This window comes from Sebastes fasciatus, chromosome 14 (assembly GCF_043250625.1).
Source record: "Sebastes fasciatus isolate fSebFas1 chromosome 14, fSebFas1.pri, whole genome shotgun sequence".
NCBI lineage: Eukaryota > Metazoa > Chordata > Actinopteri > Perciformes > Sebastidae > Sebastes > Sebastes fasciatus.
Window position 1 is genome coordinate 21,878,005 of NC_133808.1, and position 12,790 is coordinate 21,890,794.

The following is a 12,790-nucleotide window of genomic DNA, read 5'->3' on the forward strand; positions in this document are numbered from 1 at the left end:
GAGAGCTTTATTTATCCCCGAAGGTCAATTCAGTTTCTGCAGTCCACCGAAACATATACACACATTCATACTGCACAATCATCATTGACAGAGGGAACACAGTAGGTGGCATATGGGTAGGTGCAGAACAATAAAAGTACAAGATTAAAAATTAAAAATCTTCGCAATAAAAACAATGAATACAAGAATAAAAACGAGACGAGATAAAAGAATAACGGAATAAATAAATAATTAGAATAGAATAAAGTGCCAAGAGTATTTGCACATCGCAAATTGTATTCCAAGATACAGAATAATTATGAGAGGTGCATGTCACAGCCTGAGAGACAACCACAACAACAACAACAACACATAATTGATGTAACTCACACTCTACCTTTTATTTACTCCTCTACTTCATGTTTTTTTTTTTTTTTTTACATTTATCCTTTGATATTGCAATATATTGTTATTAATTGTTTTTTAAATAGTATATACTAAATACTCACACTCTGCCTTTTATTTACTCCTCTACTTCATGTTTTTTTTTTTTTTTTTTACATGTATCCTTTGATATAAATTATGTAAGAACAAAGCTGGCAAAGAGCGTAGCAGTCTTAGGGAAAACAAGACACATACTGGACCATAAATCACTACACATTCTGTATTCTTCACTTGTATCACCACATCTGAATTACTGTGTAGAAGTTTGGGGTAACACTTATAAAAGCAACTTACAACCATTATGCATACTACAGAAGAGAGCAATCAGGATAGTAAATAATGTGGGGTATAGGGAACACACGAACACACTGTTTTTAAAGTCACATGCATTGAAATTTATGGATTTGGTCAAATTTAAAACCGCAATAATTATGTTTAAAGCAAGACATAATTCACTTCCGGGCAATATTCAAAAAATGTTTTGTGACAGGGAGGGGGGTTATAATTTAAGAGGAACATTAAATTTTAAAAAGCATTGTGTTCGTACAAAAAAGAAGAGTATGTGTATTTCAGTCTGTGGTGTGGATTTGTGGAATGGGTTAGGTGATGGGTTGAAGGGGAGCACAAATATAAATCAATTTAAAAAGCTATACAAGAAAGATATTTTTGGGAGGTATATGGTTGAGGAAGAGTTGTGTTAAAGGCTGGTTATATACTTTTTAACTCCGGATGTATTTGTGGGTTGTAAATAAACTTGGGATGCTGTTCATATATTCAACTTGGGATGTAAATAAATCTGGGATAGTTTTTATATTATATTATATTATTCTATGATATATGAGTTAATAGAGGAGAAGTGAGAAAGGGGTAGGGTAATATAAGTTTTTCTTCTACCTACTCCTTTTCGGACACTATAATTCTTGTTTTGTTTGGTATTATTTTGTATCTGTTTTTATTTATTATATGTTCGAAATAAAGTCTTTCATTCATAAAGTATTTCATTCATTCATATTTCAATATATATATATATTTTTATTTGTTTGTTTGTTTTATTAACACAACAAACATTAATTATTGTTTTCTTATTGTTTTGAAATGAAATGAAATTATTGTAATTACAGGGTTGCCAGGTTGGTAGTGTGTTTGTCGTGGAAGGAGGAGGCTACCTTACAAACCTGGCAACACTGACGATGCGCTGGAGACAGCAGACAGTATGGCGGACAGCGAGAGTGATTTGGAGACAGACGGACTTGAATCAGCTCTGGACACTTTACGTGAGAGACACTGCAGCGAGCACTCGACTCTGAAGAGTAAAAGCTACTGCTCTGAGTTCTGTGAGGTATGTTAGGACTCTTATTTATGAACTTATCTCCACAGTCTGCGTCTGTTTATATGCTAATGCTACTAGCTCTGCTTAGCTAACGTTAGCCTCCGAGGCTAGCTGTGTTTATTGTGTAGCTAAACACTGAGGCTATAGTTCATCAGAAACACACTTTAATGGTTAATAACATGTAGATAGATGTACTGTAACGTCATGCAGTAGGATACCAGTGTTTCTAGATATAGGCCTGATGTTTTGATAATGCTTAGCTAGCTTTATAGCTAACTTAGAGGCAGTTAAGTTAACCTTATTAACAGTGTGGGGTTAATAGAGGTCTTCTAGCAAGCTGTGTGTCACCAAACTGTTGGTTATTATTAGTTTAAAACACAACATAGCCTGTTCTGAAATGCCTGTAGTTAAGATGAAATGCTAGGTTGGGTAAATAGTCTCTCATAGCCAGACCTGTCTATCTCCACAGAGCTGTGTCAGCATTACAAAACCAACAATGGGACTCTTTCGTAATCATTTATCAGCAGTAAAGTTAGCTTTCTGGTATCAGCCTTGTTTATAAGATATAGCAAATTCCCTTATTCCATCTGAATTATTTCACCATCCACAATCATTGTTTGTCCCACCTGTCCACAGATGTTCTGTTACCATGGATATGAATACATTATAGCATGATAACTGAACTGTGAAACATTACAAGATATTACACCACAGTGTATACCATGATAACTGAACTGTGAAACATTACAAGATATTACACCACAGTGTATACCATGATAACTAAACTGTGAAACATTACAAGATATTACACCACAGTGTATACCATGATAACTGAACTGTGAAACATTACAAGATATTACACCACAGTGTATACCATGATAACTGAACTGTGAAACATTACAAGATATTACACCACAGTGTATACCATGATAACTGAACTGTGAAACATTACAAGATATTACACCACAGTGTATACCGTGATAACTGAACTGTGAAACATTACAAGATATTACACCACAGTGTACTCAAGAAAGCTCTACAGTTTGCAAACAGTGATTAAGACTGAGACAGTGTTAGGTATGTGGTAGTTTTTTGTTGTGTACAGAGAATATTATAACAGTGTTATAAAAGACAAACATTTTGTATGGACATACTATTGAATACCTATTCTCTATATAACGTTATATAACGTTATATATTGCCATGATTCATCCCGTAGATTTTGCATTTCTAACTCTGTATTGTTATTAGGCAGGTGCTTTTGATGTACCACTCACACCCAAGTGATTATCTGCAGTTTTGTGCACATCACATTCAAATGTCCCTAACCAATTCTTTAACTTTGAATACTCTTTAACTTTTATTAATTTTGAAGGCAGCACTTTATTCGGTGTGCTGTAGTGTTAAAAAAGGTCAAACATATGGATGGATGGTTGGTGTTCAGGTTCCATGGCCATAACATTGGCTCATCACATTAGACTGTTATGGTCAACACAAATAGTGCCTCCTTATCCACAGGTGTATCCACATGTTCAAGCACATTGAAGCAAACTATGTTTGAATGGGCTGAGTTTTTTAAATGCAATATTTAACTGATAAATGTATATATTATATTAAGTATTTGTGGTGATCAGAAATGACCCAAGTGTTTCATATTTCTACTTGTCTGTGTTCTTCCTGCACAGTTGGTTGAGGAGTACACGGGGCAATGGCAAGTTCCTCTCCCTCAGCTGAAGGTGCTGCGGACTGCTCTCTGCAGTTTCACCAAAGCCACTGCTGCCTTCCCTGATGACTGTCAGCACATCCACTATGTTCTCAGCAGTATGGCCTTGTAAGTGGTTTGTTACATGTACACTTATTTTTTTGAACTGAGGAATTCTTAGCCTACAGTTTGAATATGCATACTGGTAATCTAAAACTAAAACAACCATACACAGTAGTGACCATACCAGCTTGTTTGCTTGTTGTTAAGAGAAATGCTGGAGTCCCACAGCAATAGCATACTAATGGTATCTTTTCTACACATTTTTGCAAACCAGTAGAGCTACAGCTAAAAAGCTATTTGTGTGGATCAGCTGCTAAGTAGTGGCATGGAAATATGGTCATTATTATTTACTTCTCTTTGACAGTAGCACATGTGTGGAAAAGAACTGCTAAGGGTTTGATGAGCTGAATTCACTGATTAAGATGTCTCACTTACTGTGAGATGTTTTTTGGCACACTAATGTTTCTCTCATTGTCTTGCAGGAGCTTCTTCGAACTGATGCTGTTTTTCAGTAAAGAAGAATTTGTGGAAGAGCCTTTAAAAGACATCCTTGATTCCTTCCAGGTGACAAAAACTGACACACTGTCTCAATCCTTAGTTTTGTTATTCACACAATACACTTTCAGAAGACCTAGCTGCCGTACCTGCCATGAGTTAGTTGTGAGTGTTAAGTTACCAGCACCTAGCCGACATATCTAAAAACATATCTTAAAAGTCATTGTTGTGATTGGTCATCTCACAAAAAAGGTAGTGTGTTTTTAAAGAAAATTTGAATTAACCAGTTTTTTACTATTCTTTGCAGGAGTGCCACTCTCAGCTCCTGAGGCACAGGAACATCTACCTTCAGCATGTGAAGCTGATCATCAAAGCAGGAGGCCCATGGGAGAATCCACTGCTGCAAGGAATCCTGAAAGAGGCAGACTTGCCACCAAAAGAGGGTAGGCTCATGGTCATATTTATTCGCTGATATGGTATACACACAGAGAACACTGCGTGACTTGCTATTGATAAGACCCACTGAGGTTGTGTGCATTGACAAACATGGACAGTTAAATAGAGAGATACTGGTAGAAGAGGAGAGGTATGCATACGGCTTTGTGGAGCAGCAGTGCTGATTGATAGGAAGCATGACAGGTTGTGTTATAGTCTCCCCTTCCTGTCTATCATTCACTAATCACTATCACACTGTCAATCCACACACTTCAGCTTCTGCTGTTTTCTATGTTCAACAGAATTTTGCTTGCAGGCTGTCATGGCTGAATGTCATGTGTCATTTACAATATTTGGTAAAATCTACAGTAACTTTCAATGCTAAGTCCAGTTTCTCCTAAAATGTATTAATCTCAACAGCTGGCAAGATGTTTTAGCAAAACTAGTAGCTGATTGTAAGCGGTTTCTTAAAATGTTGTTTACGTAATGCTTAAATACTAATATACCTAAGATTTAGCAATACATCAAACACTTCACCATCATATCAGATATCAACAAAACTCAAAGGCCAGTAAAGAATTCTAATCAAAGTTACTCTATTTGACATTACCCGATCCTACACCTGTATGTAAATACCCCAATATCAGATACATTAACTCATGTAATTCCCTCTCGTGCAGTTGAGGACTACTTAAGCTCAGAGTTACCAGTATTCTTTGAGCTGCGGATTCGCTATCTGCGGGCCTGTGAACGGATGCAAGAGGCCATGGCCCTGGCTAAAATCTGCCTGGAAAATCGCGAGGTTGGAAAGCATCTGTACTTCCATCAAGCCTACCTGACCTGCCTCTACAAGGCCTCACTACATGAACACCTTCACAAGGAGGTAAGAGACATAGAGTGGCAAAGGGAAAGGATGGGAGCCATTGTGGGGCTGTGTAGATGAATATGTTTGCCCCTTTAGAAAAATAGATTATCAGTAAAATAAAAATGAAATTTGTCAAAGCCGTGTAATTCAGGTGAATGGAAGCTGGAAAACAACTGGAACCAGTTAAACAGATGATTCTTGTATTCCTGGTATCCCTCATTGACTTTAATGCATTTTGATTTATTTTGTATTTGGTGTATTTTTTTTATGCATGTATGCGCTTTTACATATTTTCGTCCTCAGATGGCTGAGATAGATGGCCGCGATGCAGTGGAGATCATCTGCAACACAGAGAGCGTTGAAAAAGATGAGCTTCTATTGTCGCTGTGTAAAGCTTTCCTTACCCAGCAGCTACACAATGGAGACATGTACTACATCTGGTAAGAATGACCTTCAGACACTAATACTACATCGGACTATCCTCCTCAGTGTTACTTTCATGTTCTGTAATTTACTCAGCGTTTGCTCAGTATGTGTATGATAAATCTTGTAGTAAAGGGGAGCTGTTGTTGGGATGCACAGTTTGATATTTTTGATTTGGTTCAGTACCCCCTCTGTTTACTTAGGAATTAGAGCAGTTGTTGCATATTAATATATAACTGATATCTTTGGCTTGTCATCTGCTGCCTCCTGCAGGGACCTGGTCTTCATCTGGAGCAGGTTGCATCTTAGGGCCCATCCCTCCAGACATGGCTTCCTGGCCGAATGCTTGCAGTTGGCTTCTTCTGCTACTAACGTCAGAGCCATCTTCCCCTTCATCAAACTGGTCACCACAGAGGTGCGACTGACATCACAGCAGCAGTTTTTTTTTCATGTTGTGTTTTTTTTCACACGGCTTCAGTTTTGTGTCATTGAGTCAAATGGAACATATTTTTTTTTTCTCATCTTGGCCCTTATCATTTGATTCTCCTGTCCACCATTGTACCTTGTTTTAATCAATTGTTTGTTTCTGGACAGCTGGGGATTGAAGGAGTCCAGGTCTGTGTGGAGCTTTGTGCCAGGGCCCTGCAGCTGGGTGACATGCAGGCTGACAGTGTGACCCAGTCCCTTGTCTGCAAGACCATCGCCTTCCTGCTACCTCATGACCTGGAGATCTGTCGAGCGTGTGCCCTGCTGGTCTTCTGCCAGGAACGCAGCCTGGAAGCTTACCGAACTGTCTGCCTGCTTTACACGCATCCTGACCAGGAGCCGCATCCCCAAAACAGCCCAGTCCGGACCAACGTTCGCTTCCATATTCTGCAGGTCAGAGGGGGTGAAGAGGGGAATATGTTATCTAATGTAATGATAAATTGGTTATATTAGCATTATGATTTGTGTCTAAAATCTTTGCATCTTTGTTTTCCAGATGCTCAAGGAGCGCCTTTGTTTTGACCCTGAGTTTTGGAACCTCCTGACTCTCAGGACCCATTGCTTGGAGCTGATGAGTGACAAGGTCATGAAGGCTACTGTTCTCAATGAGATGAAGGAGGAAGAGGAGAAGGAATACAGTGAAGAGCTGTTAATAAATACGTGTATAAATGAGTCATGCACTCAAGGTTTCAATTCCTGCCAGTGCTTTGAGGCTGCATTTGCGAACCAAGACCTCCCAGAGGAGCAGACTGTGGATGGAGAGACAGCAAAGTGTGTTGCCCCATCAAATAATGCTCTACTGAAGAGGAGAAAATGGAGGAAAAGCCTGCGAAGGAGAAACCAAGCTGTGTCTGACGATGAGGTCGACCATGGTGATGATCCCGAGTTCAAATACAATATCAAAGCCACCTCTTTAGGCAATAAGCCTGTGTATTCACTAAGACGAAATCACACTAACATGGACAATTCAGCTTCTGTAAAAGTCCCCCTAAATCGCAACAGAGAACACTTGTCTAGGTGTGTGAAGAGCCAAATTTTGAAAAGGAAGGGTCAGAAGAAAAGATGGTTGCAGGGTCTTCCAAGGCTGGAGCAGGTGCAGACAGTTAAAGAGAAGAAGGTCAAAGTTAAAGAGAAGAAGGTCAAAGTTAAAGGGAAAAAACGGGGTCGGAAGCCTTCACAGAAAATGGAACTCTCCTACCCTGATAATGAAATATCCCTGACAGAGGAGGAGTCTGGTTTTGAGGAGATAACTGACACAGAAGACAAAGAGCCGGAAATGCCTCACCTGGAGAATGAACTTGAACAAAAGAGTGAACACAAAGAGAATCAGTTTGAGCAGATGGATGATCTCGAGAAGGAAATCGGACATCCGGACCTGGTCTGTAGTAGCAGTCTCAATGAACAAACCCAAAACGAATCTCAAACAGGTCTTCCTGGTGAGCCTCAAGCTGCCATTCCTGCTGTCGAAGCTGATCCTGAGCTTGATGGTCCACCCTTAGAGTTATTGGATTGTCCAATAGAACTGTTACACAGCTACTCTCTTCAATCCAAAAAGCCTGATGGTGAGAAACTGCAACATCTAGAATCCTCGGCGCCAGATGAGGTTAATGGCGACACAGGACAGGAGCCCCATCCCACAGTGGAAACAGAAGCATCAAAACCTGAGGTCAGTTGTTTGTCTGTAATAATTAAGTTCATAATTACTGGGCACATGTATTCCAAATGAATTTATCTTTATCTTGTTAGATGATGCATTTGCAGCATTTTGCTTTGAATAAACTATACTGCAGTGGAATGTGTGTTTACACACAGAATACTCTGACATGCACGGACATCGCATATAAATAAGGAAATCTTTTGTTTTGAATTTTATTTGATAATCTGCTGACTTTTTCTGTTGAACTCATACAGTAGCACTTATTTCTGTGGTTTGTTGTCGTTTCTCTAGGTGAAAGCCAAGAGAACGTGGAAGGACAGAGTACTCCGTACTCAACAATATGCCCACTTGATGTACCACTGCACCCCCTGTCAGAAAGACTATAAAGGCTTGAATGTTATGAGGCATGCTCTCTCACACCTAAAGAGTAGGAAACTAAAATGTATACTCTGCGGAAAACGCTTTAAACAGCTCCCCTTTGCCAAAAAGCACATTATGGACCACATTGATGAAATGTCCAAGCAGAAACCCCCTGATAAGGAGCCATGCACTGAGGACACTCCAGCTCCTAATGGAATTGCAGATAATGTGAAAAATCAGCCTCAGGATGAAAATAAGACTTCCATTCCCGGTGAAGAAACTCCTGAACAGAAATCCGGAAGCAAAAGTAAATTGTCAAAACTCAAGAGAGAAGATCGAATCATCAGGAACATCCGCACCCTCATCAAAAAGACGTCTGTGCTTCACAAAAAGTGCAAGAACCCTAATGCAAATATATTCAAGCAGGTCGACTTCAAGGATGAGCAGGTAGTCATTAACGACGACCTGGTGATTGTAAGAGATCCAACTGTGATAGTGAAGGTGGGAGAAGAGGGGGAGGAGAAGCCAGCAGGAGAAAATGGCTTCGGCGTGGACATCACGTATCACTTGTGCCCCTCAGAGTCCTGTGATAGAGTATTCTTGAGGGTCAGCAGCACACTAATAAAGCATGCCATCAAATGCCATATTAACGAAGAGAAGGTGCTAGAGAAGACTTTTGTGTGGGCCAAACACAAGTGCACAATATGCCTCAGGTAAGATCGTGCATCACAGACTTCCCTATGTAACGTTTAACGTAGCCATCGTCACACATTTATCTGCTCTATTATTTAAAACAATCTTTGACTGTAGGGTACAATTAAAAGTCAGGAAATTGGATGACTTGTACATCACAGCATCCATTGTATGAATGTATAGCTGGCCATCTTAATACCGTTTTCCCAATTATACATCTAGTGCCAATCTAAATCAGGAATGGTGGAAATAGAGTTGAGTTCTGAGTCAACCAACATCACATAGTTCTCCTTCTGAGATATGTAATGTAAAACATGGAGGATGATGAGACACCAGAAGGATTTAATGCATCTTCCTATCTGAAATACAAGTTTTAGTACTTTCTTGGAATCCAGAGTTTTAAAGACTAGCCAGTAGCTCATCTTCGTAAACTGGCAACGTTCACATAATGCAAATACAAGATCACAACTATTATTTTTCCTCCTTATTTGCAAAGAATTGTTTTCAAATTGCACAAATTTTGTCTACATTCAAAATAAGTTACTTTTTCTATTATTCAGTCTGGCTAAAGATCCTTTATTGCAAACTATGTTTTTGAGGAGAGCTTATCGTGCTGACTCTGCTTTCCTCCAACAGGCAGATACAGTTTCTCCAGCAATATAAGGCCCACATGAAGCTCCACGATGCTGCTCTCCAGCACTTCTGCTACCATCTGGAGTGTAACCAGCGCTTCACGACACTGCAGGAAACAAAGGACCATGTCAAAACTCACCAGCCCTTCAGACCTCAATGTCCAGTCACAGACTGCGAGAAGCTATTTTCAAGCTCTCAAGGTCTCTATGACCATGAATGGAGACACTACATCCCAGCGCCTCAAAGAGAGGAGCTAGAGTTGGGACTCAACCGACAGAAGAAGCAAAATCCTGAAGCTCCGTGGAAGCAGAGAGTGAAGGTTGAGGAGATGTGGCTGCAGAGTAAAAAAAGGTCGAGTCCGACCCTCGATCATGTTCAGGCCTCTAATCTTGAGGAAATTATCAAAACTGAATATCAGTCTTGCGAAATAAAGGTCCCTGAAGACCTGTCTAAACCTGATCATTGTTCAGATAACACAGACAGTCATGAACCCACGGACGACAGCAAAGCCGCCGTCAATGGACACGAGGATAAGACAAGAAACCAAGCGTCGGAGCGAAGGATCTCCACTTCCCGCACAGGTGCTGCTGCAGCAACTACAAATAGGAGAAGAAGAACGCCCATCGAGTGGGACCCCTTGAATGTCCGAGACCTTGAGGATTTGTCCACTTTGTCTGAGGGAGTCCAGCAGACACTGGGAGAGCCACACATCACTGAGCACAAAACCTTCAAACCTGAAGATCCAGCATATGCCACCTTTGTCAAAGCCCCCTTCATCCGGCCACCACCCTCCACCTACCTGGATGAATCTCTGCTCTCAATGCGCAAGAGGAGGGCCACTGATGTGGTTGCTCCAAGGAAAAATATTTACTGGGGCAATTATAAGAAAAATAAGGATCCTGTCCCTGAAGAGCAGCAGAAGCAGGTGGAAAATGTGGCTCCTGTGCACAAGATCAGGCATCGCTGTGACAAATGCCTTTCCTCTTTCAGCAGCTTAGAAGAATTACAGAAACACCAAGCCCTTAACACCTGCTCTGCGCTCTTTGGCTTCGATTCCGACGATGAAAGTAAGTATGCTTGTTGCACTGATTTATAAAGTGGATCAAGCCATTATTGTGAGGATATTTCTAACCCACTTGAACAACTGGATAATCAATTTGTTTTTGGTTTCATTTTTCAGGTTAGTTGTGAGTGAAGAGGAGCTGCAACTAGGGTGACTACTGTACTCTGCCACCTGGCTCAGGGCAAGCACTCAAGATAAAGGAACACTGGAACCCTTTCCTAATACTCAGATACAGTACTGAATACCAGATGGGAAACAAAGGGGAAATATGCCAAAATGGTTAATTGGAGGATTTTTTTTGTCTCTTAATTTAATTGATAGAACCTTTTTTGAAGATATAATTTTGACAGCTAAAACTAGTTTTGAACGCATTGTTTTTCCTCAAAACATCATCAGTGTGCACTTTGTCAAGTAGGTAAAACAAACATTTCTATGATAAATTGATATTAACTTGCCTTTTCGAACAATATTGGCTATAAAAGAAATGTAGTTTTCTCAGCAGATCTAAATGTAACACTAAAACATGTCTGGGAACTGACAAAGCAAATATTGCCCAAGACAACCTCCCTAGAATAAATAAACACAATATTTGTGTTCAAATACTCGGTTACATACCGCCTTAAAATAACTTGAAATCTCAGTATTCCTATTTTAGACCACAGAATGCCAGTGTTTTAATGACAAACCTTTGCTGGACTCACTAAACCGTGGTAAAGTTATAGTAACACATGGTGTTATATGTAACTGAAAGATGTATTTTATTTATTTTTGGTTTTCTTTCAGTTTGACCTGTTGACACTATCAAGTACATGCCCATCTGGGTCATATACGGAAGCCTTTAACAGTCAGGTAAAGTGCGCCTGAATGAACGTTATTTTTAATCACTATTTAAAAATTGACATTCAATTTGAACTACAGCTTTTCTTTTTTCTGGCTTCACTAAGCCGTTTAGGATCAAGTGGATTTAAATAATTTTACATCTCTTATATTGTAATTTTTACGACGATTATTGACAAATGAAATGGGTTGGCATTAAGAATCTGGCTTTGAAATGTTCTTTTCTCCTCATGTCTTGCTGGCAACACTAAGTGGCAGAAGGTGTCCTATCATACTCCCATATGGGACTCCTTGCACATCTGGCTTTCCCACCTGTGGTGTTCAAAATGATGCCATTAATTTGGCTTCAGCTTATCATTTGAAAGATCTATCCTATTTTGTCCTTTAGAGTATGGATTTACATGCAGTATATCATAAGCAGTGTTTGCAACTGAATGAAATATTGTGAAAAATCATGTTAATTGGTGGAAAGATGAGCTCAACGTGGGTTGCCCTCTCTGGTTAGCATGATTGTTTTATTATTGTAGTCTTCCAAATGAATCATGCACAACTCTGAGCTTTGGTCTCCGTAGAGGATGTCTCACTAGAAATAAGGATAACAGTGGATATGTGGTGGTTGGTTGCATCCTCTTTCCACATCTATGCTGTTAACATTTATTTTGATTCTAAATAAATCCTCCGAACCGTTGTCACATACAGCAAGTTATCAAACTGTAAGAGGACGTGTTTTCAGCATAGTCAGGACTGGGTTTGCCTTTTGTTAACTAGTCTTCTGGTCATGGTATGACAACAGGAATAACTTACTCATTAAAGCCGTGACCAAAATGTGTGAAACCATGTAAATCTGCCTTCATACTGTCACACTATTATTCTGTACAGTATACAAATTATTCACAATTGTGTTGGTGCCAAGACTGAATCACAGTGTTAAGACTCTAGGTAAAGATCAACATTAAAATCAGTAATACAGTACCAGTTTGCTTTTCTTTTTTACTCCGTTTAAGTCCATGACCATGTCTGTTGCTAGAATATTTCACATTGGTCTTCTGTTATGTACATACTTTTGAGATGGTTGATCTGTTTAATAACTTTTTAATGTAATGTTTTTATGGGACTGTGCACTTAAACCTGCTTATTTATATGTACAAATGTTAATATATTGAATTTGTAAAGGTATTGACGATTCCCCATCTATTTTTCTTAAAAAAAGTGATTAAATTTGTTTGAATAAAACAAATGAAACTAAGTTTGTTGTCGTGGATGATACTTGTGTTATTGGTTTATTATATTTTTGTTGCACATTCATGTATATCATTTTTCTTCTC

The 12,790-nt window shown here is 39.3% G+C and overlaps 1 protein-coding gene across 1 annotated transcript; it reads left to right on the forward strand.

The window, feature by feature from the left end:
• Positions 1-1,602: 1,602 nt before the first annotated feature.
• Positions 1,603-12,711, forward strand: znf654 (zinc finger protein 654). Its single transcript, XM_074659673.1, has 12 exons — positions 1,603-1,762; positions 3,439-3,584; positions 4,001-4,082; positions 4,321-4,456; positions 5,129-5,331; positions 5,617-5,753; positions 6,010-6,151; positions 6,331-6,615; positions 6,719-7,888; positions 8,171-8,952; positions 9,569-10,632; positions 10,746-12,711. The coding sequence occupies exons 1-12, from the start codon at positions 1,637-1,639 to the stop codon at positions 10,748-10,750; spliced, it is 4,278 nt and encodes a 1,425-aa protein (XP_074515774.1). The 5' UTR covers positions 1,603-1,636; the 3' UTR covers positions 10,751-12,711.
• Positions 12,712-12,790: the final 79 nt, after the last annotated feature.